The sequence below is a fragment of the Ctenopharyngodon idella genome, chromosome 3 (genome assembly GCF_019924925.1).
Source record: "Ctenopharyngodon idella isolate HZGC_01 chromosome 3, HZGC01, whole genome shotgun sequence".
In the NCBI taxonomy this organism is placed as follows: domain Eukaryota; kingdom Metazoa; phylum Chordata; class Actinopteri; order Cypriniformes; family Xenocyprididae; genus Ctenopharyngodon; species Ctenopharyngodon idella.
Window position 1 is genome coordinate 21,432,395 of NC_067222.1, and position 27,022 is coordinate 21,459,416.

At 38.8% G+C, this 27,022-nt stretch overlaps 2 protein-coding genes and 1 pseudogene across 24 annotated transcripts in view; all 3 read right to left on the reverse strand.

The window, feature by feature from the left end:
* Positions 1-10,411, reverse strand: part of LOC127508459 (nuclear body protein SP140-like) — a 29,191-nt gene extending 18,780 nt beyond the window's left edge. For 9 of the 14 annotated variants that reach the window (XM_051886420.1, XM_051886411.1, XM_051886409.1 and 6 more), the window contains exons 1-8: positions 9,820-10,411; positions 8,824-9,041; positions 8,558-8,662; positions 8,334-8,467; positions 8,040-8,087; positions 7,898-7,948; positions 7,742-7,772; positions 2,116-2,307 (exon numbers count right to left, since the gene is read on the reverse strand). In XM_051886420.1, coding sequence (XP_051742380.1) covers positions 2,116-2,307; positions 7,742-7,772; positions 7,898-7,948; positions 8,040-8,087; positions 8,334-8,467; positions 8,558-8,662; positions 8,824-9,028 — 766 coding nt within the window. In that variant the 5' untranslated portion in view covers positions 9,029-9,041; positions 9,820-10,411. The remainder of the gene's footprint in view (positions 1-2,115; positions 2,308-7,741; positions 7,773-7,897; positions 7,949-8,039; positions 8,088-8,333; positions 8,468-8,557; positions 8,663-8,823; positions 9,042-9,819) is intronic. The other 5 variants (XM_051886412.1, XM_051886413.1, XM_051886418.1 and 2 more) reach the window with 5 other exon arrangements.
* A 220-nt stretch (positions 10,412-10,631) lies between these two features.
* Positions 10,632-15,814, reverse strand: LOC127508472 (nuclear body protein SP140-like protein; annotated as a pseudogene).
* Positions 15,815-16,592: 778 nt separating this feature from the next.
* si:dkey-68o6.8 (nuclear body protein SP140-like protein) lies at positions 16,593-25,741 on the reverse strand. Of its 10 annotated transcripts, none has more exons than XM_051886461.1 (9): positions 25,268-25,335; positions 21,072-21,140; positions 20,820-20,982; positions 20,574-20,739; positions 20,248-20,436; positions 18,689-18,853; positions 17,751-17,858; positions 16,978-17,114; positions 16,593-16,743 (listed from the first exon to the last, which is right to left on the reverse strand). In XM_051886461.1, the coding sequence occupies exons 3-9, from the start codon at positions 20,955-20,957 to the stop codon at positions 16,690-16,692; spliced, it is 957 nt and encodes a 318-aa protein (XP_051742421.1). In that variant the 5' UTR covers positions 20,958-20,982; positions 21,072-21,140; positions 25,268-25,335; the 3' UTR covers positions 16,593-16,689. The 10 variants fall into 10 exon arrangements, with proteins under 10 accessions (XP_051742421.1, XP_051742417.1, XP_051742418.1 ...); XM_051886457.1 differs by having other exon boundaries at positions 20,820-20,985; positions 25,268-25,333; XM_051886458.1 differs by having other exon boundaries at positions 25,223-25,329.
* Positions 25,742-27,022: the final 1,281 nt, after the last annotated feature.

Sequence of the window (27,022 nt, forward strand, 5' to 3'; positions counted from 1 at the left end):
TTTTTTATTCCGACTGTGCTACTAGTCCAATTACAAATGCATTATTGGGGTCCATGTAAACGCAGCTATTGACAAACAGAGCAAAGTATGGACGTTTGGTTGGTTAAGTTTGGTAACCCTCATTCCCTTTCTGTTGTTCAATACGACATGTGTCGTAACAACAGAATGGGGATCATCCTTGAGAGACCCAATCACCTCTGAGTATATCAGAAAAGGCCAATGAAATGCGAATGAAGTTGGCATGCAAAATTTGCATGCGAGGCCACGCCCATACATAAGGGGATTCAAGGCCAGGCGCGTGCAAATGCACTTCAGTTTTGTTCTGACGAGCCAAGGTAGCGGTCATATCAGCGATCAGTACAGAGTTGTGGCCTGAGGGACACACGTCTCCGTTCCCTCCATCAGGGAACAAGGGTTACCAAAAGTAACCGAGACTTTCCTTTTCTGTCGTTCACTATGACGTGTGTCGTAACGACAGAATGGGGTTCTCTATACTAAACGCGGGAAAGGAAAGTGGGAAAGTGGTGCAAATGCGTGCGACTGCGTGCCCATAACAAATGCAGGAGCACTGACTTGTAACCTTCCAACGCCCACGGTAAATGACCTCAGGCCTCCTGATAAGGAGTGCTACTCACCGAAAAGAGGTCACTGAATCTGTGGCCTCTTCTGATTCTTTTAAGTAAAGCAGATGCATACAGCTTTTGAAATAAACAGCCGCGTTATGACCTGGTAGTTAAGATTGGTAAGCATTCTCTTTCCCAGAGGGATAGGAATGCTATGGAGACCACATCCTACCCGAAGGGAGGTATCATGTGGTAAATACACCTAAGGACTCACCAGAGGGGAGTACCACCTAGGGAAGATCTCTGTGGTGGGCTCCACCAAAAAAGGGGGAGACTACCTATCTCACAGTGACCGGTGACAGAGCTAGCTCTGTCGAGGGGAAGACCCTGGGTTCGCCGAGAGGGAAACTGAACAGTGGAAGAACATCATTTGGGGTGAACATCTGGGCAACCACTGCATACGGAGCACTCACCATATTACAAGGGCTCACCTGAAAGGGGAAGCAGCTTGAGTAACAGGCTCGGCAGTGAGTTCTTCCGCCAAACTCATCTGTCAAAACAGTGCTAAGATGATGGAAAGGTAGTCTAGGGTTCACCATTCCTGGATAACTGAACTAGACACTAAACTGGATTATAGAATCTTGCGAAGATGATGGGCGTAGCCCAGCCCGCAGCTCTACATATGTTAATGAAGCACCATGTGCCAAAGTTGAAGTGACAGCTGGAATATTTTAAACTTACTCCTGAAAGGATTAAACTCATTTAATTAATCCATCCATCCATCCGTCTCATAGCAACCACCCAGAACACCATGGTAACCGCTTAGCAACCATACAGAACATCCAGAACACCACAGCAACCACCGAGAATACCCTAGCAACCGCGTAGCAACACTATAGCAACCACCCCTAGTACCCTAGCAACTGCATAGCAACTACCCAGAATACCTTAGCAACCACATAACAACACCTTACCAACCACCAAGCCTACTTTACCAACCGCCAAAACTACTTCAAACTTCATGCTTTTAAAACTGGTAACACTTTACAATACTGGTGCACTAACATGCATTAATTCATGCTTAACTAATGCACAGATAATCATGTTTGATTATGATAATCAATGTATGACTCATGAAGAACTAAACCATTAATTAATGATTACTGCATTAGCAAGTAATAAAGTTTCTATATGATTAATAGATTAAGTAATATATGAATTGTTATTAATTAATTGTGTCATAATGTATTAATTCCTTAATAACATATTTTATTAACTAAAAGTGTAAGTTTGGTTCTTTTTTTTTAGTTAATTACCACAATGGGTTGAAGCCATGTACTTCAACTTCCAGACTCTTTATTAGTTGCTGATGCAGTAATCATTAATTAATGGTTTAGTTCTTCATGAGTCATACATTAAAACATGATTATCTGTGCATTAGTTAAGCATGAATTAATGCATATTAGTGCACCAGTATTGTAAAGTGTTACCTTAAAACTTTTAAAAAAATTTTGGTCAGAGTTAACAGGTAAGGTTGGACCTTTAAACTCACTTATGTCAATAGCATCATCATCATCATCATCGTCGTTGTCGTTGTCGTTGTTATCATCATCATCATCATCATCATCATCATCATCATCGTCATCATCATCATCATCATCATCATCATCATCATCATCGTCATCATCATCATCATCATCATCATCGTCATCATCATCATCATCGTCATCGCTCCCATCTGAATCTATAACAAATGCAGGACCAATCAGGAAACAGAATATAAAAGGGTCATTCCGTGTCACATCAACCAAAGGTCCCCGGCTCAAATTTTTGATTTTGTTAATATTTTTTCTGTTTAAAGACAAACATAAATAATGATGAAAACCAAAATATTAAATGTCACAGATGTATATTTACTGAGTAATGCACTATTTTGTAGAGGGGGTCAAAATGATAATTTTCACCTGAGATTTGGAGCCAATTTACAGGGGTGTAAAATGACTATAGAAAGATGGCAGCATCATTATTTTATTTTTACACAGAGTTTGGTAGGTCTATTAGTAAAATCTGTTGACTTTAGCAATCTTTGTTTCATGGTGACAGTTCAAAAATGGTAAAAAGCACTTCTTGTGTTTTTGCCTCAAGTTTGCATGCCTGTAACTCAAGAAGTATTTTTAAGTATTTATTTTTATTTTAAGTATCTTAATATCCTTTTAGATTCTGGTTCTTAACAAACTTTCCTTTTGGTATCTTCTTTTTAAAGGCCCTCGATGGTTCAATCCCAGAGAAATGGAGATCTTAATGCGGATCCATTAGTAAATTGGTAAAATGTACACATTTTCAGTGGTCAAAAACCAAATGTGGGTTTTCTTTTAAAGAGGAATATCTAAAGAACAAATAGTGTTAAAACTAGAAATGTATCTTGTTTTTCTGTCAGCTCAATTGCCTAGAACATACCTGAGTGCCATAAATATTATTTTTCTAAAGTTGTCATGCCTGTAACTCTAAAAGTATTCAAGATATCTAAATATCCTTCTAGATCAGGGGTATTGTAACTATTTGAGCGAAAAAGACTAGACAATCATGAATCTCTCTAGTGCGCTTGTGTCGAGCACTTGTGTTCGTGAACGCTGTCAAAGGTAAAAAGCGAAGAAGGCCTAACCTTATTTTTTCCATCATGTAATGCAGTTGACATTCCTCAAACTTTACAGTGTGTAAGTTGCCGATAGTCCTCTTAGTAGCATGAAAAACAAAACTTTTATTCTTAATGTCAATGTGTTGAAAATAGAAAGCAAGCACAGAGCGCTCCCATTACAGATCTGTCGTCACATTGAGCTCACGGAGAATATTTTATTTATCATGTTTATAACGTTGGTTATAATTAGATAATTCATGAGACTGTGATTGAACAAAAAAATAAATAAATAAATAAAAGATTTTTGGATTCTGACCAAATTAAACGGTAGGTAATAATAATAATAATAAAACCTTTTTAGCGACCCTGAGTATAAATAGGCGTTATTAAAAGTGTTAAAAAGGTGCAATGGAGTATAAATTGACTATAAAAAGTGCAATGTTTTCGTCTTACTGACAAACTGTCTCATCAGCCAGTGAACAACAACCAGACCTGAAATTACTTGTGAAAACAATGCAGACATTTCACTATGAATAAGGACTTCTTTTAATCAGTTCTTGTTTTTCTTTATGCATTTGTGCATTAAGAATACAGCAAGACAAGCTATTAATCCTTTTTTTTATATGCCATTTTTCATGTTCAGTGACACTTTAAATAGGACAACCATTAAAGTGCTAATGATAATAAACTGCACTTGTAAACACTTGTAAAGACAAATATTGTCTTAAGTAGGCCTAACCCTGTTCTAGATTCTCGTTCTTAATAAACTTTTCTTTTGAAATCTTTATTTTTAAGGCCCCGTAGCTATTGGGACCCCAATGTGACTCCAAATTGTTAAATTTTACCCATTTTCAATGGTCACAAACCAAATGTAGGTAACTTTTTAAACAGACTGAAATATATAGGGCCTTGAAAATGAAGATTTCAAAAGGAAAGTTTATTAAGAACGAGAATCTATAAGGATATTAAGATATCTTGAATACTTTTAGAGTTACAGGCATGCAAACTTTGGAAAAAGAATATTTATGGCACTCAGGTATGTTCTATGCAATTGTGTTGATAGAAAAACACGAGATACATTTCTAGTTTCATTATTTGTTCTTTAGATATTCCTCTTTAAAATAAAAAAAAGTATCAGCTGTATGCAAAGTGACCCACATTTGGTTTTTGACCACTGAAATTGTGTACTATTTTCAAATTTACTAATGGATCCGCATTAAGATCTCCATTTCTCTGGGATTGAACCATCAAGGGCCTTTAAAATGAAAATACCAAAAGGAAAGTTTGTTAAGAACCAGAATCTAAAAGGATATTAAGATATCTTTAATACTTCTTGAGTTACAGGCATGCAAACTTGAGGCAAAAAACACAAGAAGTGCTTTTTACCATTTTTGAACTGTCACTGTTGGCATATAATGAAACAAAGATTGCTAAAGTCAACAGATTTTACTAATAGACTGTTACGCCCCGTCTAGGGGAAAGGGTGAAATGTGAAAAACTCTGAGAAATGTAATGAAATTGAACAATGATAAATTTATTGACTTTAAAATTGGGACTTGTGATTCAGGAGCCGACAGGGCCAAAATAACAAACAAAAGTTCCTTGTTTTAAATAGTTTAAAAGTTTCCTTGTTTTCCTTGTTGCCATCTTTCTAAAGTCATTTTTACACCCCTGTAAATTGGCTCCAAATCTCAGGTGAAAATTATTGTTTTGACCCCCCTCTACAAAATAGTGCATTACTCGGTAAATATACATCTGTGACATTTAATATTTTGGCTTTCATCACTATTTATGTTTGTCTTTCAACAGAAAAAAATATTAACAAAATCAAAAATTTGAGCCGGGGACCTCTGGTTGATTTGACACGGAATGACCCAAAAGAAAACGTCTCAGGATACGTATGTAACCATGGTTCCCTGAGAACAGGGAACAAGACAGTGCGTTGAAACGGTTTCTGAAAGCAATATCAATTCCTGCTAATCCTATTGGCCGGCGACAGCCTATGACGTCATCATAGACGCAACCCGGAAGTATAAAAGGGGTGCCAGAGAAGCAGTCAGTACCTTATCGTCTGAAGGGACTGTTCAGCAGGCAACCCTGGTGCATGGCTAGGAAACGCAGTGTCTCGTTCCCTGTTCTCAGGGAACCATGGTTACATATGTAACCTGAGACATTCCCTTTCGAAAGGGAACTCTACACTGTGTTGAAACGCATATGAGGAACGATACATCCACGCCGCCATGCTGAGGGGAGTGCATGCCAAATGGCTAGACAAATGTAAGAACTAGCAATTTCAACTGAAATGCCAGAATCACTCCCCCTACGGGTCACACATAGGCTGTCAGTGACAGCACTCCCTATGGCCAACAGCCCAAGCTATAAGCCTCAAAGAGGCCTTCCACAGAAGGCCTACCAAGGCCACTCAAAGGCTTCTGGGACCAAACTTCTTTTCAGAGAAAAGAGGGTACCTTTAAGGGAATGTGGCCAGGGGGCCGAAGGAACCCTAGCCAGTCACTTATCAGGGGAACATACTCGACCCTGATTGCCACCAGGGAGGCCGACCTGGTCTCACAGAAACCTAGTCTTGGCCAACGACCTGTCTAAATTCGACGAGTCTCAATTCACATTCTTCAGAGAAGATATCCAGTAAGAGTGACTGCAAGAGGCAGTAACCAACTCAGACCAGAACGTAGAGACGGGCATTCTGGAGAGCAGGACTCAGCTTAGCGCTTTTTACCTTTACCAATGAGGGGAGCAACACTCTGCTCAATCCTAGGATCTACTCAGCGCCTGATTATTTGCACTGAGGAGGCTGTGCACTCTAGAGGGACCCAGACAAGGGGAGTACAGCCAGCCTAGGGGCTGATCTTAAACAGGGAGGCCTCAGAGAGGCCTTCAACCACTGACCAGACTTAGGGAGCTAAGTACTATGCATAACGACCTTCAAGCGAAGGGAGTACTGGGCTCAACCTAACATAAAATGTACTGTAGGCACAAAATCATGGAGGCCCAAAAAGGGGCCTACAACATGACATAGTTCTACATCGTGTAGAAATATATCACAGCAGCCTTGCAAAAGGCCAACATGTGAAACTACATGCTTAATCTGCTTAAAGGACACCCAGATGTGAGGGGGATAGCTTAAAGGGCGGCCTGTGAAGGCCACACACCTAAAGCAGCTTAATTGCTGGTAAAGCAAGAACCCACAACCTGGGAACTCGTTCAGATTGAAACGAGTTAAACTAGCAGAAAAAGACTGTAGAGTGCCCACATAACAGTCTACCTCAACACAATCCGACAAGCAGTGTACTCAGTAAAACACCTTTTACTCTTTAAACAAGAGGGGTACGCCATCATGTTCTAAAGGAGGCCCAAAAAAGGTACCAAAAAAGTTCAGTGAAACTGGTGCATCGAGGAGAAAGCCCTTTTCTTTCTCCCCGATGTCAGCCATGTTCAGCCACAGATGTCTCTCCGTGGCCACCATTGCTGCCATCGATCTTCCAACCGAGGCAGCAGTCTGTTTAGTGGCCCGGGGAGCTAGATCTGTGGTGCGGCGCAGCTCTTCTACCGCCTCAGGGGACAACCCTTGCCCCTGATCCAGATCCTTCAGCAGGTCAGCCTGGTAAGCTTGGAGCACTGCCATAGTGTGTAAAGCAGCACCAGCCTGACCCGCTGCGGCGTTTGCCCTGCCATTCAAACGAGAAGTCATCTTAAGGGGCTTAGAAGGCAGGACCGGAGCTTTGAGTGTCGGAGCCCGCCCTGTGACGAGATAGTTTGCAAACGTCTCGTCATTAGGGGGCATTGATACATACCCATGCTGGCTCAATCCCTCAACATCAGCGAAATTAGCCCGCTGATGCCTGTGAATACGAGCCAAGTATGGGTTCTTCCATGCCTTCTCGATCTCAACATGTAGATCAGGAAGGAATGGAAGGCTCACGGGGGCTGTCGGGTTATGGCCAGAAAGGAACCGCTCAGAGCCCCATGATTTCAGCCGCCGCTCTGCCTTGGCACGAGCGGGACCAGAACCACCAGGCACAGATGCCGGCCCATCTTCCCTCGAGAAGATGGCCAGACGCGAGCGGAGCGTCTTAGAAAGACGCTCATAATTTACACAGACAGCGCCCTCAAGCACTGTCCGTGCATGCTCCTCTCCCAGACAGATAATGCATAGATTGTGTGTGTCATCAGGTGTCAAAAACCTGGGACATGGATCCACACACTTCCTGAAGCGTTTTTTAGACATGGTATAAATATTTCTTACCAGATTCGAGGAATCGCGATCAGACAGAACAGTCCCTGAAGACGAAAAGACACTGACTGCTTCTCTGGCGCCCCTTTTATACTTCCGGGTCGTGTCTATGATGATGTCATAGGCTGTCGCCAGCCAATAGGATTGGTGGGAGTTGATATTGCTTTCAGACACCGGTTCACGTGATGGCGTTCCCCATATGCGTTTCAACGCAGTGTAGAGTTCCCTTTCGAAAGGGAACTATATGTGTTACATTAATAAGCATATTGTCTGGTTAAGGGTCATACTGACCTGAGCTGGAGAACAACAGCTGTCTCCTACACTGTGAAAAAAATGCATGTACATCAGTACTGTGAAACATGGGAAAAGATATTTCAACCATGTTTAGCTGAGATTCTGTTTATAAATGTTTTTTTGAGCTACATGTGAATCTCAATCAGGATCAACCTTTCTTCTTCTGAGCCGGCCATAAATGGGTGAGGATTCAGGGGAATTTTCCTGAGCAGCAGATAAACACTGTTATTAAACCAAGTTTATCAGTCATGTTTCGGGTTATTTTTGTGCTAGTTGTGTGCAAAAACAGTCAAACCTGTTCATTCTGAACCCTCCTTTTCTTAAAGGACGAAAGACATCCATTCTATGAACGGAATGAAAAGACAAAGACCGAAGATCTGCTCAGATCGATATATTAATAATATTTAGTGTCAATTTATTTTATTTCTGTTCATTTTATTTCAGGGAACTGTTGTACATTTCACTAGAATGCACACACAAATGTGGATTTACTAACAATTCATTCATAAAATCAGGGTCAGTAAAACGATAAGTGAATGCTAAATATAATTGCACTTGAGTGTGCATTAGTCAAAACTGCTCTGCTCACCTCTATGAGTTTCTGGAGTGAAATACCATTGCAACAGATGCTAATCTTCCACTTTTTGTTCTTCTCTTTTCCTCCAAACCTCTCAAATTCATTTGGCTTGAACCACTGGCCTTCACTGAAGATGCATTTCTGAACTAAAGACAGAAAAGTTGATACAGTTAATTTAACCACTGCCAATGTTTTTAAGACATTCTTCAACAAAGGACTTCACAGATATATCAAACCTGCACCTGTACTGTCATTATATTTCTCCACATACAGGACACCTTCTTTATCCCCACATGTAACAAAAAGTTCAGATTGATCTTGTCTCAAATACTGGCTGGATTCTGAAACAGGACATGAGCTTCAGATCAAAAATATTACAGACAGAGCAGTGTTACATGTACAACTCTAATCTTTGTAATGAACATCTTATTAATTTATCTACTTGTTTTGTAATGTTAGTGGTGAAATACATTTGGAAAGCTCACTCTGGGTCTTTGGCTACCTTTGGATTGTCGCTTCTTGCTAGGTGTACAGAGAGAGGAAGGACCTGGCTGGTTACAGCTTCGTTTCTTTATATTCCTTTTTTCCCACTTTTCCCCTCTTTTTTCTGTGCCATTATCACTCAGACTCTCAGATCCTGTGCTGCTCAATCTATTCCTGTCTGGTTCTGATTCAGACTCAGTGTCTGTGACCGACTCTTCTTCCATGTCCTGTGGTTCTCTGAAATACGCTTAACATTAATTATACATTTCTCATAGAGGTTACAATCATGACCATAGTCTTTGCAAGAATACAATTAAGTGTCTTAATTTATAGGTACATTAGGCTGTTATTAACAAGAGATATAACAGGAATATGACTACTAATGGAGGGAATTTTCATAATGAAATCAAAGAATGAAATAATTAAGGGAAAATGCAGAATTCTAATTGTGATATTCACTGCAGTTTTAAAATTAACAATAAAAAAATTAACATTGTGTGTTATTAAAATATTTTTATTGCTTTTAATAATTTTATGCAATTTTACAGCAAGATTACATTTATTGTATTTAAATCAGTTACAGTACGAATGAACTGATTTTTACTGTAGCATTTTTACACTTTCATTAAAAATGTCCTTGTACAGTACAGAAATGACCTGACTGCAGAACCATGTAAAGCTAAAAAATATTCTGTGATAGACAAGGGTTATTTTATAAGACACCATTATATTCTCTTCATTATTTCAGCTTTATGAAGTGGACTTAATAGTCCATGCTATATTGTTTGCAGAAAAGTTGACCAAATCATATAGAAAAAAATAAATAAAAAATAGATTCACATTAAACATTATGAGACTGAGATCTAATGAATAGCTACTGTGACGCTAAAACAAAACTGAAAGTGGCTTCCTCGACTGGGCTGTTTTGGTATTTGAGTGAAAGTTTAAAAAGAAAACAAATCATAAAATACAACATTAAAATTGGAATTAGTAATAATTCAATTTATGTGCTCACCTTGGTGTGTCCACGACTTGCCGTTTTTGTTTCTTCTCTCTTTCTTACAGATAATGACGTATGACTCTGTCTAATCTCTTTTCCTTTTCAAGCTCCTTCTAACCACACCTTTCAGTAGGCTAGGTCTGCATTCCTAATGAATAACTAAGTTAGAATTGCACGTGATCATTTACTTAGGAGAACAACAATAAAAAATGAACTTAAGGTGAAGATAAAAACTGGATCATTCAGAACTGAATTGAAAATTCCTTTTAAATTACAAATCAATTCATGAATTTAAATTGAGTTAAATTTGAATTCATATTATGAATGTTAAATGTAAGAAAGTAAAATTAAAATAAACAGGACTTCAAAGAAATTCATAACTCATTTTAACTAAAAAAGCAATGGTTTTCAAGACATAAAAAATGAAGTTTTGAAAAGTCTGAAGGTTTATAGGCCAAAAACAGAGAGAAGACAGAATGATAGATAAATTATATTAAAATATATTCTCCTTAAATTCACGAGAGCACGCTGGCCTATTGTATTTGCCTCAAGCACACAGTGACACAGAAAAGAAAATGAAATGTCAAGTATGTACCCACAAACACAGACAATTCTCCTTTCCTTTTGCTTGCTTCACCTAAACTACACCTTTCAGTAGTTCTGCCTTCCTAATTCCCACCTGATCACTTACCATTGTACTTGTACATTTTATGTGTATTTTTTTACATTGAAATTCGTTCTTTAATCCCAGCTTAATATGTAGAGTCAACTATAAATAAAGCATTTTAGGTTCATTTCCAAAAGAGTTCAAATAGCTGACACTGAAGTACTTTTAAAACAGTACAGTGTTTATTTGAGTGGTCAAACAACTTCAACCAATACTGTGAATTTGGAGCAGGGCTGTGGATTACATTTTCTATTGTATGAACAATAGAAAATGTAATGACTGTTTAGGAAACCCACTTGACTGTTCAGGAAACCTACTTTGTGCTAAGGGCACAAAAAATGACACACTTCACCTTTAAGGTACATTGACACGAACAGGCTAAATGACTGGAGGTTGACCATGGTTGCTGTCATTCAAATACTGTCAGTTATTAAAATGAATGTCCTCTTGTTGTTTTAAATATAAAAACCCAATAGTAACTTCTGTATTGACATATTGACATAATCAACCCACAGCATGACGTTATAGGAGATTAAAGACAGTTTTAAACTTCTTCTTGAATGCTTCCTTCAGCCTAGAGTTCATTTTACTGGAGTCATTATCCTACAGAGAAAAGAGAGAGGGGGAGAAAAAGGCAGAATTTAGTATATAAAATGAGATGGTAAACAGTTAAGATTCTTGCACTGGAAGAGTTGCATAAAGTTTGAATAAAACTCACTCCGCTGGAGGTGCAACAGTTGTTGAAAATCTGTTCAATATCAGAGACAAACTCTTGCACTGTTTTATAATCGTTATTCTCCAGGTTCAGCTTCACTCTGCCCAGCATCATGGGACCACAAATGTTTTTACTGTATCCTGAAACCTGAACACCAGCAGTGCAGACGTCACATACATGTACACCACATATAAGAGCTTTAAATAATGACAAAGAGGAAGATGAAGCTGCTAAAGATGAGATTTACATTAGTGCAGGGGTCAGTCATGCTCTCATGTAGCAGGTGTAACAGCAGGTACTGACAGTGCTGAAACAATCAAATACAGAGAAAAACAGACTGTAAAACAGTGTAGTGTGTGTGCATTATCTAATGAAGGTGTAAAAGAAGATGTGCTTTTATCTCCAATCAGCAACACAAGTAATATTTAAGGAGGTTATGCTTTATTTTTTCTGCTTCCAAAACTGCACTATGATGGTTTGCTCATCTGATCAACAAAATTATTGAATTATTTCACTGGATTACTGTCACATTCTGAGTTAGTTTGCTTATGTTTACAATTTGTATTTTCTTCATGCTAATTTTCAGTTATGTTTCCCCGTTTCAAGAGTGGCTGTCTTTGCTAATTGGTTCTGTTCCCTTCTGATCAGTTTCTATTGTTACTAATTGATTGTATATTCAGTTCAGGTGTTGCTTGTTCAGTTCATCTAGTTTGGTTGCTCTATTTAAGCTCTCAGTTTATCCCTAGTCGCTGTCTGGTATTGAAAGTCTTAGTTTAAAGTAGTGTAGCAATAATTCCCCTGTGTTTATGTTGTTGGATTTAAATGTAGCATCTTTGGTTATTGCATCTTCTTCGTTGAGCGACTATCTCTACACTACAACCCTGACAATTACACTTGGAATCTTGTTTTTCTCATTTCTCTCACCAAACACAGCACTGTTTTCAGACATTTTTTAGGTAATGCAATCTTATGTAATATGTAAGTGGCAATTTGCATTTTGCCAGGATATGTGTGATCAGATCTCTAAATGATCACACAGGAGTCAAACTGGATGAAGGTGTAAATCCCAACTGATCAACGTTCATACTTGTTTGACGAACCATAAACTATTTTTCCTTAAGACACTAACAGTTTACAGGCGGAAGACAATTTAGGTCACATTTACAATAACTTAAAGGTACACTGTGTAACTTTCTTTTGTTCGAAACGAACAAAATTTAAATAATGGTGTGGGAGTGGCATAGGTTAGTTGTCACAAAAGGCGAGAAAGGTTGACTTATAGCAGCTGAATCTCCAGCCTCCAGGGAATCACCTGAATCTGAAATGTTGTTAAAGCAAAACGGAGATGGCATTTTTATTACTCAACAGGTAAATAATGTATTTTGTAATGTATAACAGATAAATTGCTATATGTAGCTCTCTAACAGTGTTCATTGTAAAGCATTATCTATTGTGAAGGGTCATTTCATGATATTTGTTGTAGAGCTGTGCTGGAATTTATTTTCAAGGAAGTACCGTGTCTATTGATGGATGTATCTACAGTAACGTCTTCAGCTAGTCAGCTTGAGATCCTTTCCATCTAAACTGGTTACATCTCTTAAGCTTAGAAGTAAATATTTTATGAGCAGTGGGATAATCTCTCTATATTTTAGTTATGAGAAAGAACCATATTCATCCGCACACAGAGCTGAAGCACAACCAAAACAATGTTCTGCTGCAAAATGCAGTTTTGTTTTTTAACTGCTACAGAGGCCAAACGTTACATAGTGTACCTTTAAGGATGCTAAAGAGACCTTTCTACTAACTCTGACAAAAACACAAGAAGAAAGATGCCCAGTGAGACCTTGCTAGTGCCTTGGTGGAAGAGTGGAGTGTGTGATATATATGACTTTACCAGTGTGTACTGAGAGACTGGACTGCTCAAAACTTCCTGTTGGGTCTTTTGACTGGAATCTTCTGTTTTCTTCATCACACAGAATGTGCAGCTCCACTTGCTTCTGTACAGACAAAACACACAATATTACACAAAGTCAGCTGTTTAGTTTGTCCAAACCAGCATGATTTCTCTCTCTCACCCAAGTGAGTCTCCGTCTGCAGCTGGTAGGTGACAGTGTGAATGAAAAGCTCGTGGACATTCGTCACAACACACAAGATCTCCCCCAGAGTCACACACGAAACACACGTCATCATTCTGCTGGGACAAGAGTTCATAAAGAAATTAAACATTTAAAGAATTCTGAAATGTTTGGTGGTCATGTTGACGTTCTGATGTGGCTGTAATTGTGAGTGATGATGTCTTACTAGGTATTGATCTTGTTCTTCACAAATCTCACAATCACAATTTATCATATGCGGTTCCAAAACTCTTTTCTGGGAAGATCGTGAGAACACAGTGTTTTAATAGTCAAATTATTTCAAAGAGCTTTAAATGTGAACTTTCTGACACAATGACTCATTTTTTACCATTATAAGTTGTCCTAGAGGTATCCCATAGGTCACAATGTCTTTCCTCCATGTTCCATCTGGTTTGTTCAGTCTGATGAAATCCTCAGGGTGTGAGCCAGAAGTTTTCTGTTCTTATGCATCTCCCACGATGCCCTGGGATAACAACATTGAACCATACTCTGAGTCTGGACCATAGTTTAACAGTCTCTAAGAGTTATGCATCATACCTAAAATTATTTAAAATGTCTGAATGTCATTGCAATAGACAAAATATCAAACCAGTGGCACCTGCAATTAAATGCAGCCAGAAATTGTCAGGTGTAGTAACTATGGACATGTTTTTAACTAAACGTGTTATTGTCTGAAGTACATGTTTATTGCTTTTCACTTAAAAATAAACTATTGTTGAGGCATATTTTTTTTTCAAAGTATATTTGTGCTCTATCTTTTTTTAAATAAATGACACTTGGTTTGTTATTTGTATCTAATGCAATGACAATCAGACATTTTTAGGTGTGCCTGAAGTTTCCAGATACTTTTTGGAGCCGCTAAATATAAAACATATTTGTCCATCACGCAATATGTTAATATATGTAGTAATTAATTTTAAAAATGTGCCCACTCACACACCTTTGGCAAAGCGACATTTGTGTAGGATGCCAGAGTCAGAACCACAGGTAACAGGGAGGGTTGAACCTTCAAATTTGCTCATGTCAATAACATCATCATCATCATCATCATCATCATCCACTGCTTGACTGTCACTGATCTTCTCATCTGATTCAAATACACAAACATTCAGGAAGCAAAATATTTTATTAAATATCTTTCTGAATAACTGTTGTAAAATCTTATTTAAAGGAATATTTATTTTCTATTTAAAAACTTTTTTTTTTTTTTTTCATAATTTACTCACCCTTTTTTTCCAAACCCACAGGGCTTTTTTTCTTCTGCAGAACATAAAAGGAGAAATTCTGATGAACGCCTTGGTCACACTTAACTTAAGTCACACTTGAAAGCTTCAGTCTAGAAAGGTTAATTCCTGCATCAAATCTGAAAAGCATCCAAAAGCAGCCAAACCTGTGAATTCTGAACCTTGCTTTTCTGAAAGTTTGTAGGTGAAAGAAAGCCATCCTATGAATAGAAAATAGCACAAAGTTAGAATATGTCAAACTTACTTAAATATGTCATCATTGGTGTTATGTTATCTCCGCTCTGTCCATTTTTATATCAGGGAACTGTTATTTAACTTCAGTTTCTCTAATGAGTTCCATGTTTAAAAAACAAAATGCTAATTATAATTGCACACAAGAGCATTAGTTGAAACTGTTAGTATTGATTAATTATTGAAACCGGTCTTATGTACATCTATGAGTTTCTGGAGTGGAATGCCTGTGCAAAGGATGCTGATTCTCCACTTTTTGTTCCTGTCTTTCATCCCAAACTTCTCAAACTCAGTGGGCTTGAACCACTGGCCTTCACTGAAGATGCACTTCTGTTCTAAGGACAGAAAAACAGTTTATTCAAACACTATTGAGATGACTAGATTTAGAGCTTCTGGATGTTATTTGAGACATTCAACAGCTTAGCTCCTCATAAACTACTGAATTCTTTAACATATAGAAACGTTTCTGCACCTACTGTTATTATATTTCTTCAAATGCAAGACGCCCTCTTTATGACCACATGTAACAGGAAGTTGAGATTTATTTTGAGAGTTTTTGTGTCCTGCAGACGACTCTGAAACAAGTACAATTAAATCAGTTCAGTGAAAAAAATGCATTAGAAGATTTAAATGTGCACCTCTTCATATTTTAAAGAACATACGTGTTCATTACTTCATATTCATCGCTGTTCTGTCATTTTGTTAGCAAAAATACTTTGGACTCACTGGGGCAGTTTTGTTTCTTGGCTTGTTTCTTCTTCTTGGGTTTGCAGACGGAGGACAACTCCATCTCTTGTCTCTTCTTACAGTTTTGTTTCTTCATCCTCCTCTTTTTATCCTTTGCTGTCCTTTATTTCTAATTCTGTTTTCACTCAGCCAGTCAGATACTGGAACGCTCTGAAAGAGTCATTTTATGAAGGAGGCTGTCGTATCATCTGCATTATTTGAACAGCAGGCAGTGGACGGGTTCCACCATGTTGAGTTGTCTGCAGTACTTCCCCTCCTACACTCAGAAACGAAACTGAAAGCTGATTCTTGGTCCACTTCCTGGAAAGCTGATTTGCATGAGTGAAAATAAAAATGAGAAAACATTCACAAAAGGATGCAACACTTTGGTCTGTCCTAATGCAATGCATTCTTTTTGACTGAACATGTCTCAACATATAAGAATACATTTTTAAATTGTGCAAATTATTAACATTACTATTGTAACATTAGTAAATAAAAAAAAAAATAAAAAACTAATACACATGTTATCATGGCAAAGTCATGTGGTGTTAATACAGTTTTGTTATTAAACTGTATTTTATTAAACTATTTATTGTCCTTTATTGCCCTGGGCATCATAACACAAGCCATACATAATTAATTGATTCAACCATATCCTTTAGGATTTTTCAAGCTTAGCTGCAGTCCTTTAGGCTCACTTGCTAAGTAAAAGCTTAGTTCCGAAGGTGTTTTCTTGCCTTGGTGTTCATGCCCACCCTTTGGCTGATCATCATCTTTATATCATGTATCTCAAATTGGTATGAGTAATCTTACATAGAACATTTATATTTACATAAATTTATCAACTAAACATACAATAACACCAATACAGCAATACAACACTATCAGAGGACAACTCTCATTTAGTACCATATGCTATTATAGCTGTGTGCATCTCTCCTTTACTGATCTGCACTGAACTTTTCATGTAATAGTGCTGCCCTCTTCAGGTAAGCCTTACAACATCAGTTAAATAATATCTTTTTAAGATAACAGAAATGCTTTATTTCAAGAATCACACTAAAACAGTCCATTAATTGTTGGATTTTATTGAAAGAGAAATTAAAAAAAAAAAAAAAAAACTGGTGTATTTATGAGATCAATATTGTGACTTTTTATGGTACATCATTCACGGTAAGTATTTCTTCTCTTAGTACCCGGCATCTCCAAACGACCCTCCTGAAAAGAAAATTAAACCATGTTAAAGATGCACAGAGAAAAAAAAGTACCATTTTAATGTTGTCGTTATCTAAAGACAAACAACTGAAAGTATACTGTTTCATATGTGGGCAAAATGTATCAAAGTACTGAGTTAGTAAACCCATGAAATTCAGAAGAAAGTGTCTGTTTGTCAGTTAATCAGTAATTATTAATAGACTGATCCCAGGATGGATAAACTCATTCTGTTCTCACATCTAGAAGATCCTGGATTGTTTTGTCTTGGCATAATATGCTTGTTTTCCACTTCCTGCTTTTCTCTTTTCCAGCCATTTCCTCAAATTGAGAAGGTGTGATCATTTCTTTGCGATATTTAATGCATTTCCTGTTTTCTGAGAGAAAGGGACATTTTTTTGGTAACACTTAAATTTGATGGTCTACTTTAGACATTCTACTGACTATTAGTAACTTTGCAACTCCATGTCAACTAGCAGTCATTTGAGTATTAGTAGACTGACTGCTTAATATCTGCTAACACTTTATTTTGATGCTCCCCAACAGACATTCTACGGACTACAAGTAACTTTGCAAGTACATCAACTTTTTCTACTAAACCAAACCCTAACACCTATTTCTAACCTAACAGTCTACTAATACTCTAATGAGAGTTAGATGACATGGAATAGATGAAAATCGTTTCAGAAAAAAAAAGAAAAAAGAATTGTATGTGTGACTTGTTTGTTAATTAGGATGTGTGTGTACGTTTATGTATATTAATATCAAGCATGCAGCTTTTATTTATCAGTGGTGTCTACTTTTTCCAAGTAAATCAAAGTTCACTATTTATAAGGAAGCACAATATTCATTTTTACACAAAAGGATATTAATGCAGAACTTATTATTATTATTATACACTAATGCTATGTTTATAAAAAGACCATACAACTCTGGGGTTTCATTACAGTCAGCAGATATAAGACAATGCTGCTTTGAGACCGCAAAACATTTAAATAATAAGGGCCACTTACTATTATATCCACGAAGTTTTTCTCTGTTAAGAAGGGCTTCTTTTTCCCCACATCTGACAGGAAGCCATTCCTTGTGTTCAGGCATATCCCAGAGGTCCTTTTCTTCCTCTTGGGTGAAAAAGAAAAAGGGGTCAAAATTAAAATGCTAAAACAAACAGTTTTAGCAATGTTTCATGTTTCTTATAAATTATTGCATGCAAACTATGCAGTGACACCCACAACTGTAAATGTTTTTTTTTTTTCTTTATATAAAATTTCAGCAAAGTATTACACTGATTAATATACAGAGAACAAAAAGCAGAAAGTACCCCTGTAAAAGTACACATTACACAGTGATTCACGCTACACCACTACTGACCTAAAAGCATGGTCAGATCCTCGTTCATAAACGAGATGACTGACTGACTCTCAGTTAGTAAAGTGGTGTATTCATTCACTGTTTACAACCCTATAAAATGCTCCTTCAAAGTCCCCCAAAATAAATCACTATTGGATTGTGCTATTCAGTCTTTACAGGCAAAAAAAAAAAAAAAAAAAAAGCCAACAAAAAAGTCATATGCTTCAAATTAGATCTCAAGGGGAGGGATGTCAGTAAATTAGAAATGCAAGTCAGTGTATGAAAGTAAATGAGAGGATTTTTTTTAGTTAAAAGGTTTGTTCAAAAACACCAATCTGTTCATGAACAAAATAAACATAGATTCAGAGCTAGAGTAAGGCTTCAGGAAAAGTGAGGGCTAGGACATTTTTGTATTTTGTTCCCTTCTTTTTGGGCCGTTTACCATTTTATATGCTGTTTGGCATTTCTTTAGTTTGATGTATAATTTCAATATTGTGTTGTATCATAGAGTTGAACAAAGGGCCTACGGAAAATGAGTCTCTGACAACATCAAATCAGAGTTTATTTAATGTGTGTTAACACCATTTTTCAGAGAACTCACCTCTCCCCACATGTCCAGATGTCTTCATCTTGCTTTTAGTGCTTTGTGATAATGGGCCAGCTTGGTTACTGCCTTCTGTCCTTTTCTTTTTAATCTCTCTTTCCTTTCCTGTGCCTCCATCCTTAGATCGCTCTTGTGGTTTTTTGCTTGGCTCATTCTTAAGAGCTGAGGAATTAGAAACTAGAATTAGGGAATAAATCAGCAATGCTGCAGACCTCAATGTGATATTACAATAAAACCACTGTCAGTCTCAGACAGAGAGAGAGACAGATTGGGTTCCCAACATTTAGGCCTACGCTCCCAACGCGGAGGCAGTTCTGAAAGAATCTGAAGCCACAGGCAGTCACAGAACGTGTCCACTGGTGTGAAATGAGCAGAGTGTTTCAATTAATCCATACAGGCCTTTCTGTCAGGATCACTATCGTCAAAGATGGCAGTTAGCATACAGTTTGTATTGGCGGTATGGTTATGTTCTGGGAAAAAACTCCCTGCCCATCCATGCAGCCTAATATGCATAAGAGCAGAGCAGTGATAACCCCCCTTAGGGTAAACAGAACAGAACCAAGTATTGCAATATCATTAATTTTCTTAATGACAATAATTAATGTAACAACATAATTGAAGAAATGTGTTTGATCAAAAGAAATATAGAAGGGCAAGTCCTGACTGGACAAAGGAGTAGCTGGGGACGGGGGAGGGTAATTAGCCTCCTGAGCAATGCACTAAGCTGCTGATAATACTGAATGGACCATATATATACGACTGTTGATAGGTATCTTATTCCTATAGGTCAATGTGAATCTGCTGAGTGTCAGCTGATGCGAGCTTGACTGACGTGACCTGTCAGAACTAACGCTATACGCTTGATTTGTCAGGGTAGTGCCATGTTTAATTTTTGACAAGAATTTCAGAAATTAAAGGCTGTGAGGGACAGAAGTACAGTGCATTCAGTGGATTGTTTAACAGCATATAAACTCTTCAGTGGACGAAATGTCTTCCCAAGAAAATAAAAACTTTCAGCAGCTAAAAATTCCGTAAAACATTTTTGGGAAGTTGTAAAAATTAAGTGATGTAGGACCTTTATTCAGTGCATGCCATTGTAAAGACTGTAAGTCTATCCCTCACTGCCTTGTTTTCATCCATGTAAAATTCAATATGCAGTCTAACCTGACTAAGTTCTATATGGGAGACAAGCTACATGTGCGTGGGGAATTGTGGAATTGACAGCAGATTGGAGAAAGCAATGAGAGCAGACAACAGCATCCAAAAAGTTTTGAAATTATGCAAATGAAGAGTGAAAATGCCGAAAGCTATGAAGTGCAGATAGCAAAATGTGTTTGTTTCAAAATCTATTATCATGAGTGTTTCAGCCCATTGTGCTGGAGTTTCTGCTTGAGTTAGTGCATAAATCATATTGTTTACAATTATTTTATTCAAATGCAGTTTGAACTCTTTCACTGTGACATAATTTTTTAGACAGATAGACTGACTGACAGGTAACTGGTAAATCAAATAATCAATGCATCAGTTGCTCTAACCAATATTTTTTTTTTCCTCACCATTTTTAAGAGAACCTTTGTCCACATGTTCAAATTTCTTCCTCTGGTTTTTAGTGCTTTGTGATGATGGGCCAGCTTGGTTACTCACAGAGTTGCCTTCCGTCTTCCTCTTTTTAACCTCTCTTTCCCTTCCTGCGTCTCTATCCTTAGATCTCTCTCGTGTTTTTTTGTTTGGCTCACTCTTGAGAGCTGAGGAATTAGAAACAAGAATTAGGAAATAAATCAGCAGTGCTGCAGATCTCAGTGCAATATTACAATAAAACCACTGTCAGTCTCAGACAGAGAAATAGATAAATAGACAGACAGATAGCTAAACAGATTCTCACAGTTCTTCAGAGTTTCAGTGATTTCAGAGAGTTGGGGGTAACGCTGTAAAATGTGCTCCTGGTCCACGCATTCCCAGAACTTTCTAACCTTCTTCTTTCCACACTTTTGAATATACTCCAACGCATGATACATGTCATTATCGTCATTGCTGTTCTCAAGCTTTTGCTTCAAAAGTAAAAGTAAACAAATGTTAGATGAGATTATTTTTATTTCTCATATTGATATGGTCTGAAATTCAAACTTACATAAAGCTCATCTGTAATGAGTCTATTGTCCTTGAGATGGCGGAGAAACATCAATGGCTCTTCTATTGTAGATATCTTTGTTTTGTTTTTACGGAAAAAATCATACAACTCTTCATCTGTGAGAAAATCAAGGACCATAGGGTTGCAGTTTTTATTGCCATTACTTCTGCCAAAGAGAACAGATTTTGAATTATTGATATTGTGTAGTGTGCCCATAATTACAGTAATTCTGTTCCAATAACCATCTGTCACCTTTTATAAAAATTTTGGTAACACTTCAGTATGGGGAACAACACTGAGCCTCACTGTTTTCAGACCCCACTAAATGAACACATACATTGTCAGGCATAACAAAATTCTTTCAGCACAATCAAACTCTGCATCACTGAACACTAACTCAATGCATTATCAAACAAAACTTGTGAGAGAACACAACATTCCCCCCCCGCCCCTTTTGGGTTTTCAAACATGAAATGATGACACAAAGTCCTGTAAGTGCCCCTGGCATGAACGAGTGCGAACAGGCCGTGGAGAAACACAGGGATGAGGCTGGGCAGCCTGTGATGGGCAGGCATAAATCTCAGCTGGCACGTTGATAGGAATGTCTGGAACCCGTGCAGGAGCTATCTGAGGTGTCAGCTGAAGCACTGGGGTTTCCTGCCAAGCAGAGGGTGTGTCTTGAGATGTGACACCCGTTGTATATGCCGTGGATGGCACTTTGCGGAGGCGGCTTGCGTGCCACCGTGTGCCGTCGCTGAGCAAGAAGGTGACTGGGCACAGCTGATGAGTAACTTGTAGAGGGGAAAACCAATACGAAGCGAGTTTGTTGTCTCTGTGGGGCCTGCAAACCCTGACCCAATCTGCCGCCTGTATGTCAGGGACCTTGGCGTGTGCTGAGAGATCGAAGTTCTGCTTCATCCGCCTCTGCTGGCGAGCAACAGAGGCCCTGACCCTCGGTAGTGGTCCCTGAGGCAATGTGGGGCTGAGCCTGTCGAGGGGAAGGTGGAGCCCACGGCCAAGCATGAGGAAAGCTGGAGAGACCCCTATTGTAGAGTGTTGGGTGGACCTGTAGTGCAACAACGTGTGATGAATGGCCTGTGAGAAGGTCCATCCCTGGAACAAGTGTGCCCTGAGACTGTTTTTCAGTGACTGATGGAAGCGTTTAATGCCACTGTTAGCTTGGGGGTGATAGTATGCCGTGCGGATGCGAATACCCTTGTTTTTGAGGTATGTGGTGAACTCAGCCAAGATCAACTGCAGGCCATTGTCAGTAGTGATAGTATTTGGAAGGCCCCAGTGGGAAAGCAGAGAGTCCAGAAAGTTAATTATGACCTGAGACGTCACAGAGCCGCTGACAATGAGCTCGGGCCATTTCGAGTGCGGGTCATAGACAACCACAAAGAAGTGTAGGTGATGAGGAACTCCCTGTATCTCACCACATATGTCCAGCTGCAGGTGGTTCCAGGGCTGCGATGGCCAAACAAGAGGTTGCAAGGGTGGGGGGGCCTGGTGACCCAGGTGGCTCTTGTGAGCCATTGCCAAGACACATGCACATAGGGTGCTGGGAATGACACGTGCCACACAGGTGTCGTTCCAGCAGGACAGCTCCTGCTTTTTTCTGGAAAATGCTGCCAGCCCCTCCGGTACCTCCTGAGGCCAGCCGTTCAGAATATAGACACGGAGTTGAGAAAGGACCGGGTCCTGTTCCGATGCCTCCCTCAGTTCTTGTAACGATACGACAGCCTGGAGGGGTGTGTATAACATCTGGACAATGTCCCATTCCACCCGGTCCATGTTGGTTTGTTTATGCGGGACAGTAGATCAGCCACAACATTGTCACTGCCAGGGGTGAACTTCAGGTCAAAGTTATATTTGTGAAGACGGTTGGACCAGCGGTGTAGCTTCAGTGGTCTGTGGCCATAGAGACACAAGTGCCATCTCTCGCAGGCCCAGATGCAGGCTAATGCTTCACTTTCCCCCACGAGTACCGCTGCGCCGTCTGATTGAGGGCCCATGACGCAAAGGCGATGGGCTTCTCCACACCCCGCTGGGTCTGTGACAGCACGGCTTCTATGGCTGTAGCCGACGCACTAAGTCCGAATAGCATGTACGTGTAGTGAAACACATCTGCATGGGTCACGAAGGCTGTGAGGTTTCTGCTGCTGGGGTGGAGAGGCACTTGTAGGTAGCCCTGTCTGAGATCCAGTTTAGAGAACATGGTTGAGCCACTGAACTGAGCAATGAGCTCTTCCAAGGTAGGCAATGGAAACCTATCTGGGATCACTTCCTTATTCACTGCTTGCAGGTCGAGACCCAGGGTGATGCATCCACTGGTTTGATAATGCCAGCATCCAGCAGCCACTTAAGTTCAGCTGAGACACCATCACGGAAAGCCAGGGGAATGTGGCGGAGTGGTTGGTTGACCGTTTTAACGGCGGGGTCCAGGAGAGGTTGGTGGGCAAAAGCAGTAAGGCAACCCAAGCCTTCAAACAGGGATGGCCACTTTTGCTGCCAATACGTGGAGACTGTCAGGATCCCTGGCTCTTAATGCATCGTGTTTCCTTCTGAGCATCAATGAATGTTTGAACCTTTTTTAATAGTTGTGTTTGAGTCCCTCAATTGTCCTCAGTGTGAAAAGATGGATCTCAAAATCACTGCTAGAAAGGGTTCAAATATGCAAAAGATGCTTGAAAACTGAAGAATCTGCAGGACTTGGAGGCAGTGTTGTAGTACTCGAGACTCGGATTAGGTCTTGAACTCGGTCTCGAGGCCATTTCTCCCTATTATTTTTTATTGTATTATTGATTTATATCTTGAAGAGAAATTATTATTTGGTTGGTGATCATCATATTTTATATTAATATTTTTTTCATATATTAAAGGGGCTATATGTAAGATTTTTACTTTAATAAAGCATAAAAATACCCCAATATGTTTGCAGATATTTAGGAAACATGCTAAGTTCACCTACTTGTTTCTCAGAAAAACAATGCTACAACCAGATATTCTACTTTGAAATGTGCGTTCCCTGTCAGAATGTCTGTCTTTGTTTTGGTCTGTGCGAAACCGTGTGCTGCCAGTTTATCCAATAGTATTTCGACATCACAGGTTGCCAGTTGGCGGAAAACACCGCGTATTGCAGCCATGGAAACCAGCAAACAAACTGGGTCAGAGAATCGCAGATTCTACCTGAGCTAAAAAGTCTTTGCATCCATCTAAAAATCTCTATGAACGACAGCATATTAAAACACAGATAAATCAAATTTGGACTGCAGTACCTATTTCAACCACTGGGTGTCATTCCTACATAGAGCCCCTTTAATATTTTTTAAACCAATATCACTCTCTGGTCTCGGTCTCGATTGAGTAACCCCAGAGTGCAGCCTGGACGATTGGGGCAGACTCAGTATTTAGTATTTAGGTATAAAATATATGTAATTAGTGCCTGTAATGTCCATTTATAGTCTTTACACATCAGCTTGGCTCCTTACGTGGTTAAAAACCAGTTAATTTCAAGATGCTGGCGTCACGTCAGGTCGTCATGTGGGTCACCCGCTCAGTTAGACGCTCAAAGTACAAGACGTTCGGATAGATGTTCGGTTTGACGTTCGATTGATCGGTCGGTCGTTCGGACGCTTGATTTTGGCACGGAGTCCGCGCCATAATGAGAGGGTCTGTATCTCTTACCATTGGAGAAAGCGTAACGGCTAACTTAATCACGTGTGGCTCCTCTCAGCCTATCATGTAATGGCAGTGAGATCAGTCGCAACATTCCCTTGTCTGCCTTCTCTTAAAAAAAATACATTTTTATCAAGCTAAAATTTATATATAGTTCCCAACGAAAGTATTGTTTAGTGTAAAACATGCTGAAGATTAGCAAACAGGCTGTCAATTAATTAAATGATTAGCTATTTCCCCACAAAAGCTGTTTAATCAGCATAGTGAAGCCTCTCATCCATTGACATCCATTCAAAAAACAGGCGGAGCTTTAGCATTAGCCGTTACGCTTTTTTGGCTAAAGGTTGCAGGCTTGCCTTCCAGTGGCTTTGGTTCTACGCTCATAGAGCGTCACATGAGAGCGGGTAATCAGGCGCGCCGGCGCCATCATGAGGTCAGATCATTTTCTTCTCCTAATGCGGTTATCATTTCTGTATTGTCAGCATGTCTAATTGTAACGCTTGCTAACATTTTATTCAGAATCGCGATTTCTCGATTTTAAAAAATAATAAAATCGAGGCAAAACATTAAATTCAAATTAATCGAAAAATCGGAAAAATCGCCCAGCCCTACCTGAGGGTAACCAAGGGAACTGACAAGGCACACCTACGGAGACTAATGAACATTAAAGCCTATAATGAACAACAAAACATGTCACAAGACAGGAAACAATCGAAAGTCCTCACACAAGACAGGGGAACACAGGCTGGGATCATGACATAATGACGTACAGATGCTGTCTAATCGCTTTTCCTTTTCCATGCTCCACCAAACCACACCTTTCAGTAGGTCTGCATTCCTAATGCGTCAATGAGAGACTATTCCACTTACTATAGAGAATGAGGAGTTACGTCACGATGTTTTCACTCCGCGTTGCATTTCGGGAAGGCGCTGCCATATTAGCAGGATACGCTATTCGTTGCTATGGTAACTTCGACAGCGAGCCCGAGATAAAGAGCAACAGAGAGAGAGAGCAGATAAATTTAATAAATACATTTTGCGATACAGTGCAGTTTTTGGGAAGAGAAGGAGAAAGTGAAAGGAAAGGGGCTCTATTGGGGGAGACTAAATAACACCGCCAAGCAGCGTCATTTAGAGAAAATGCTTGACATTAACAGCATCGACCCGTACGACCTGCCAGCTACAGAACTGACGAAAGACCCAGAAGCACCACCTGTGACACACACACACACACACACACACACACATATATATATATATATATATATATATATATATATATATATATATATATATATATATATATATATACTATAGTAAGGTTTTAGAGCATTATTTTAAATTCCCCCGCGACGGGACATTCTAAAGCGCTTAACCTGAAAAAGCATAGTGAAAAAGCTTAACGTGCCTTAATTTATTAAGACAGTGTTATTAATGAACCAAACTTAGTAAACACCATAATAATAAAGCATAGCCTACTACGGACAGAAAACCAGATGAGCCCAGAATATGAACGCAGCACATTTAATTACACGTGTTTTCCTCCCATAAAGAAAAAGACAGTGCCATTAAAAGACCAAACTTAGTAAACACTATACTAATAAAGCATAATATACATAAAAATTGGTTTGTGCCGAATTTTATATCACTTATAGGCTACATTAAGCGACGTTAAACGTTTTCTTTATAACAGTTTTCTGGGCAAAACGCTCGTGAATTTAAACACGTTGCGTTCACATTATATGGGCTCAACTGCTTTTCTGTACACAGTGTTACATAGTTATTAGTAGGCCCTATGATGTTTACGGAGTTTGGTCTGTTAATATCACTGTCTTTCTTAGTACATTAAGCCATATTAAGCGTTTTCTTATAACGTTTTTCTATGGAAGGAAAAAGCTTAACTTGTTATTAAACGCGTTAAGATCATTCAGGACTCATCTGATTTTTTTGTTGGCCTACATAGTTTACTTTATTAGTATGATGTTTAGTGAGTTTGGTCTGTTAATATCACTGTCTTAGTACATTAAGCCACGTTAAGCGTTTTAGAATGTCCCTTGGCGACGCTTGGCGGTGTTATTTAGTCATCATTTACTCACCTGTTGTGTTCTTTTTTTTTCTGTGAAGAAGATATTCTGAAGAACACTGGAAACCAGTAGAACTAATATTGGTGCCCATTGACTTCCATTGTATGAAAAATACACTGATACGTTTTTCAAAATATGTCCCACGAAAAAATTAGTCATACAACTTTGAAATTATTTTCTTTATTTTTTAAGGTTGTATTTAGTTAAGAGTAAAAAACCATTTAGAGAAATAACTAATAAATATATTACTAAATATTTCTTACACACACACACACACACACACACACTTATATATATTTATATAAAGCATTGTGTGTTCTTTGACCATATGTTGCACTGAAAAACAACCTACTTTCATGTCATGTGTTTTATAATGGTAGCCTAGGTGAAATCATCTCAAATTTAATAATCCATAATGTTGTGTTAATCGCGTTTAAGATT

Bases quoted from the DNA above. Each gene is read 5' to 3' on its own strand.
- si:dkey-68o6.8 (XM_051886455.1), bottom strand. From the start codon at position 25,162: ATGTTCATTAGTCTCCGTAGGTGTGCCTTGTCAGTTCCCTTGGTTACC. The intron at 20,740-20,819 runs GTAAGTTTGAAT...TTACTTTTGAAG, and splicing joins TCATTACAGATGAGCTTTAT to CAAAAGCTTGAGAACAGCAA. The intron at 16,744-16,977 runs GTGAGAACAGAA...TTTTCTTTTCAG, and splicing joins CAATCCAGGATCTTCTAGAT to GAGGGTCGTTTGGAGATGCC.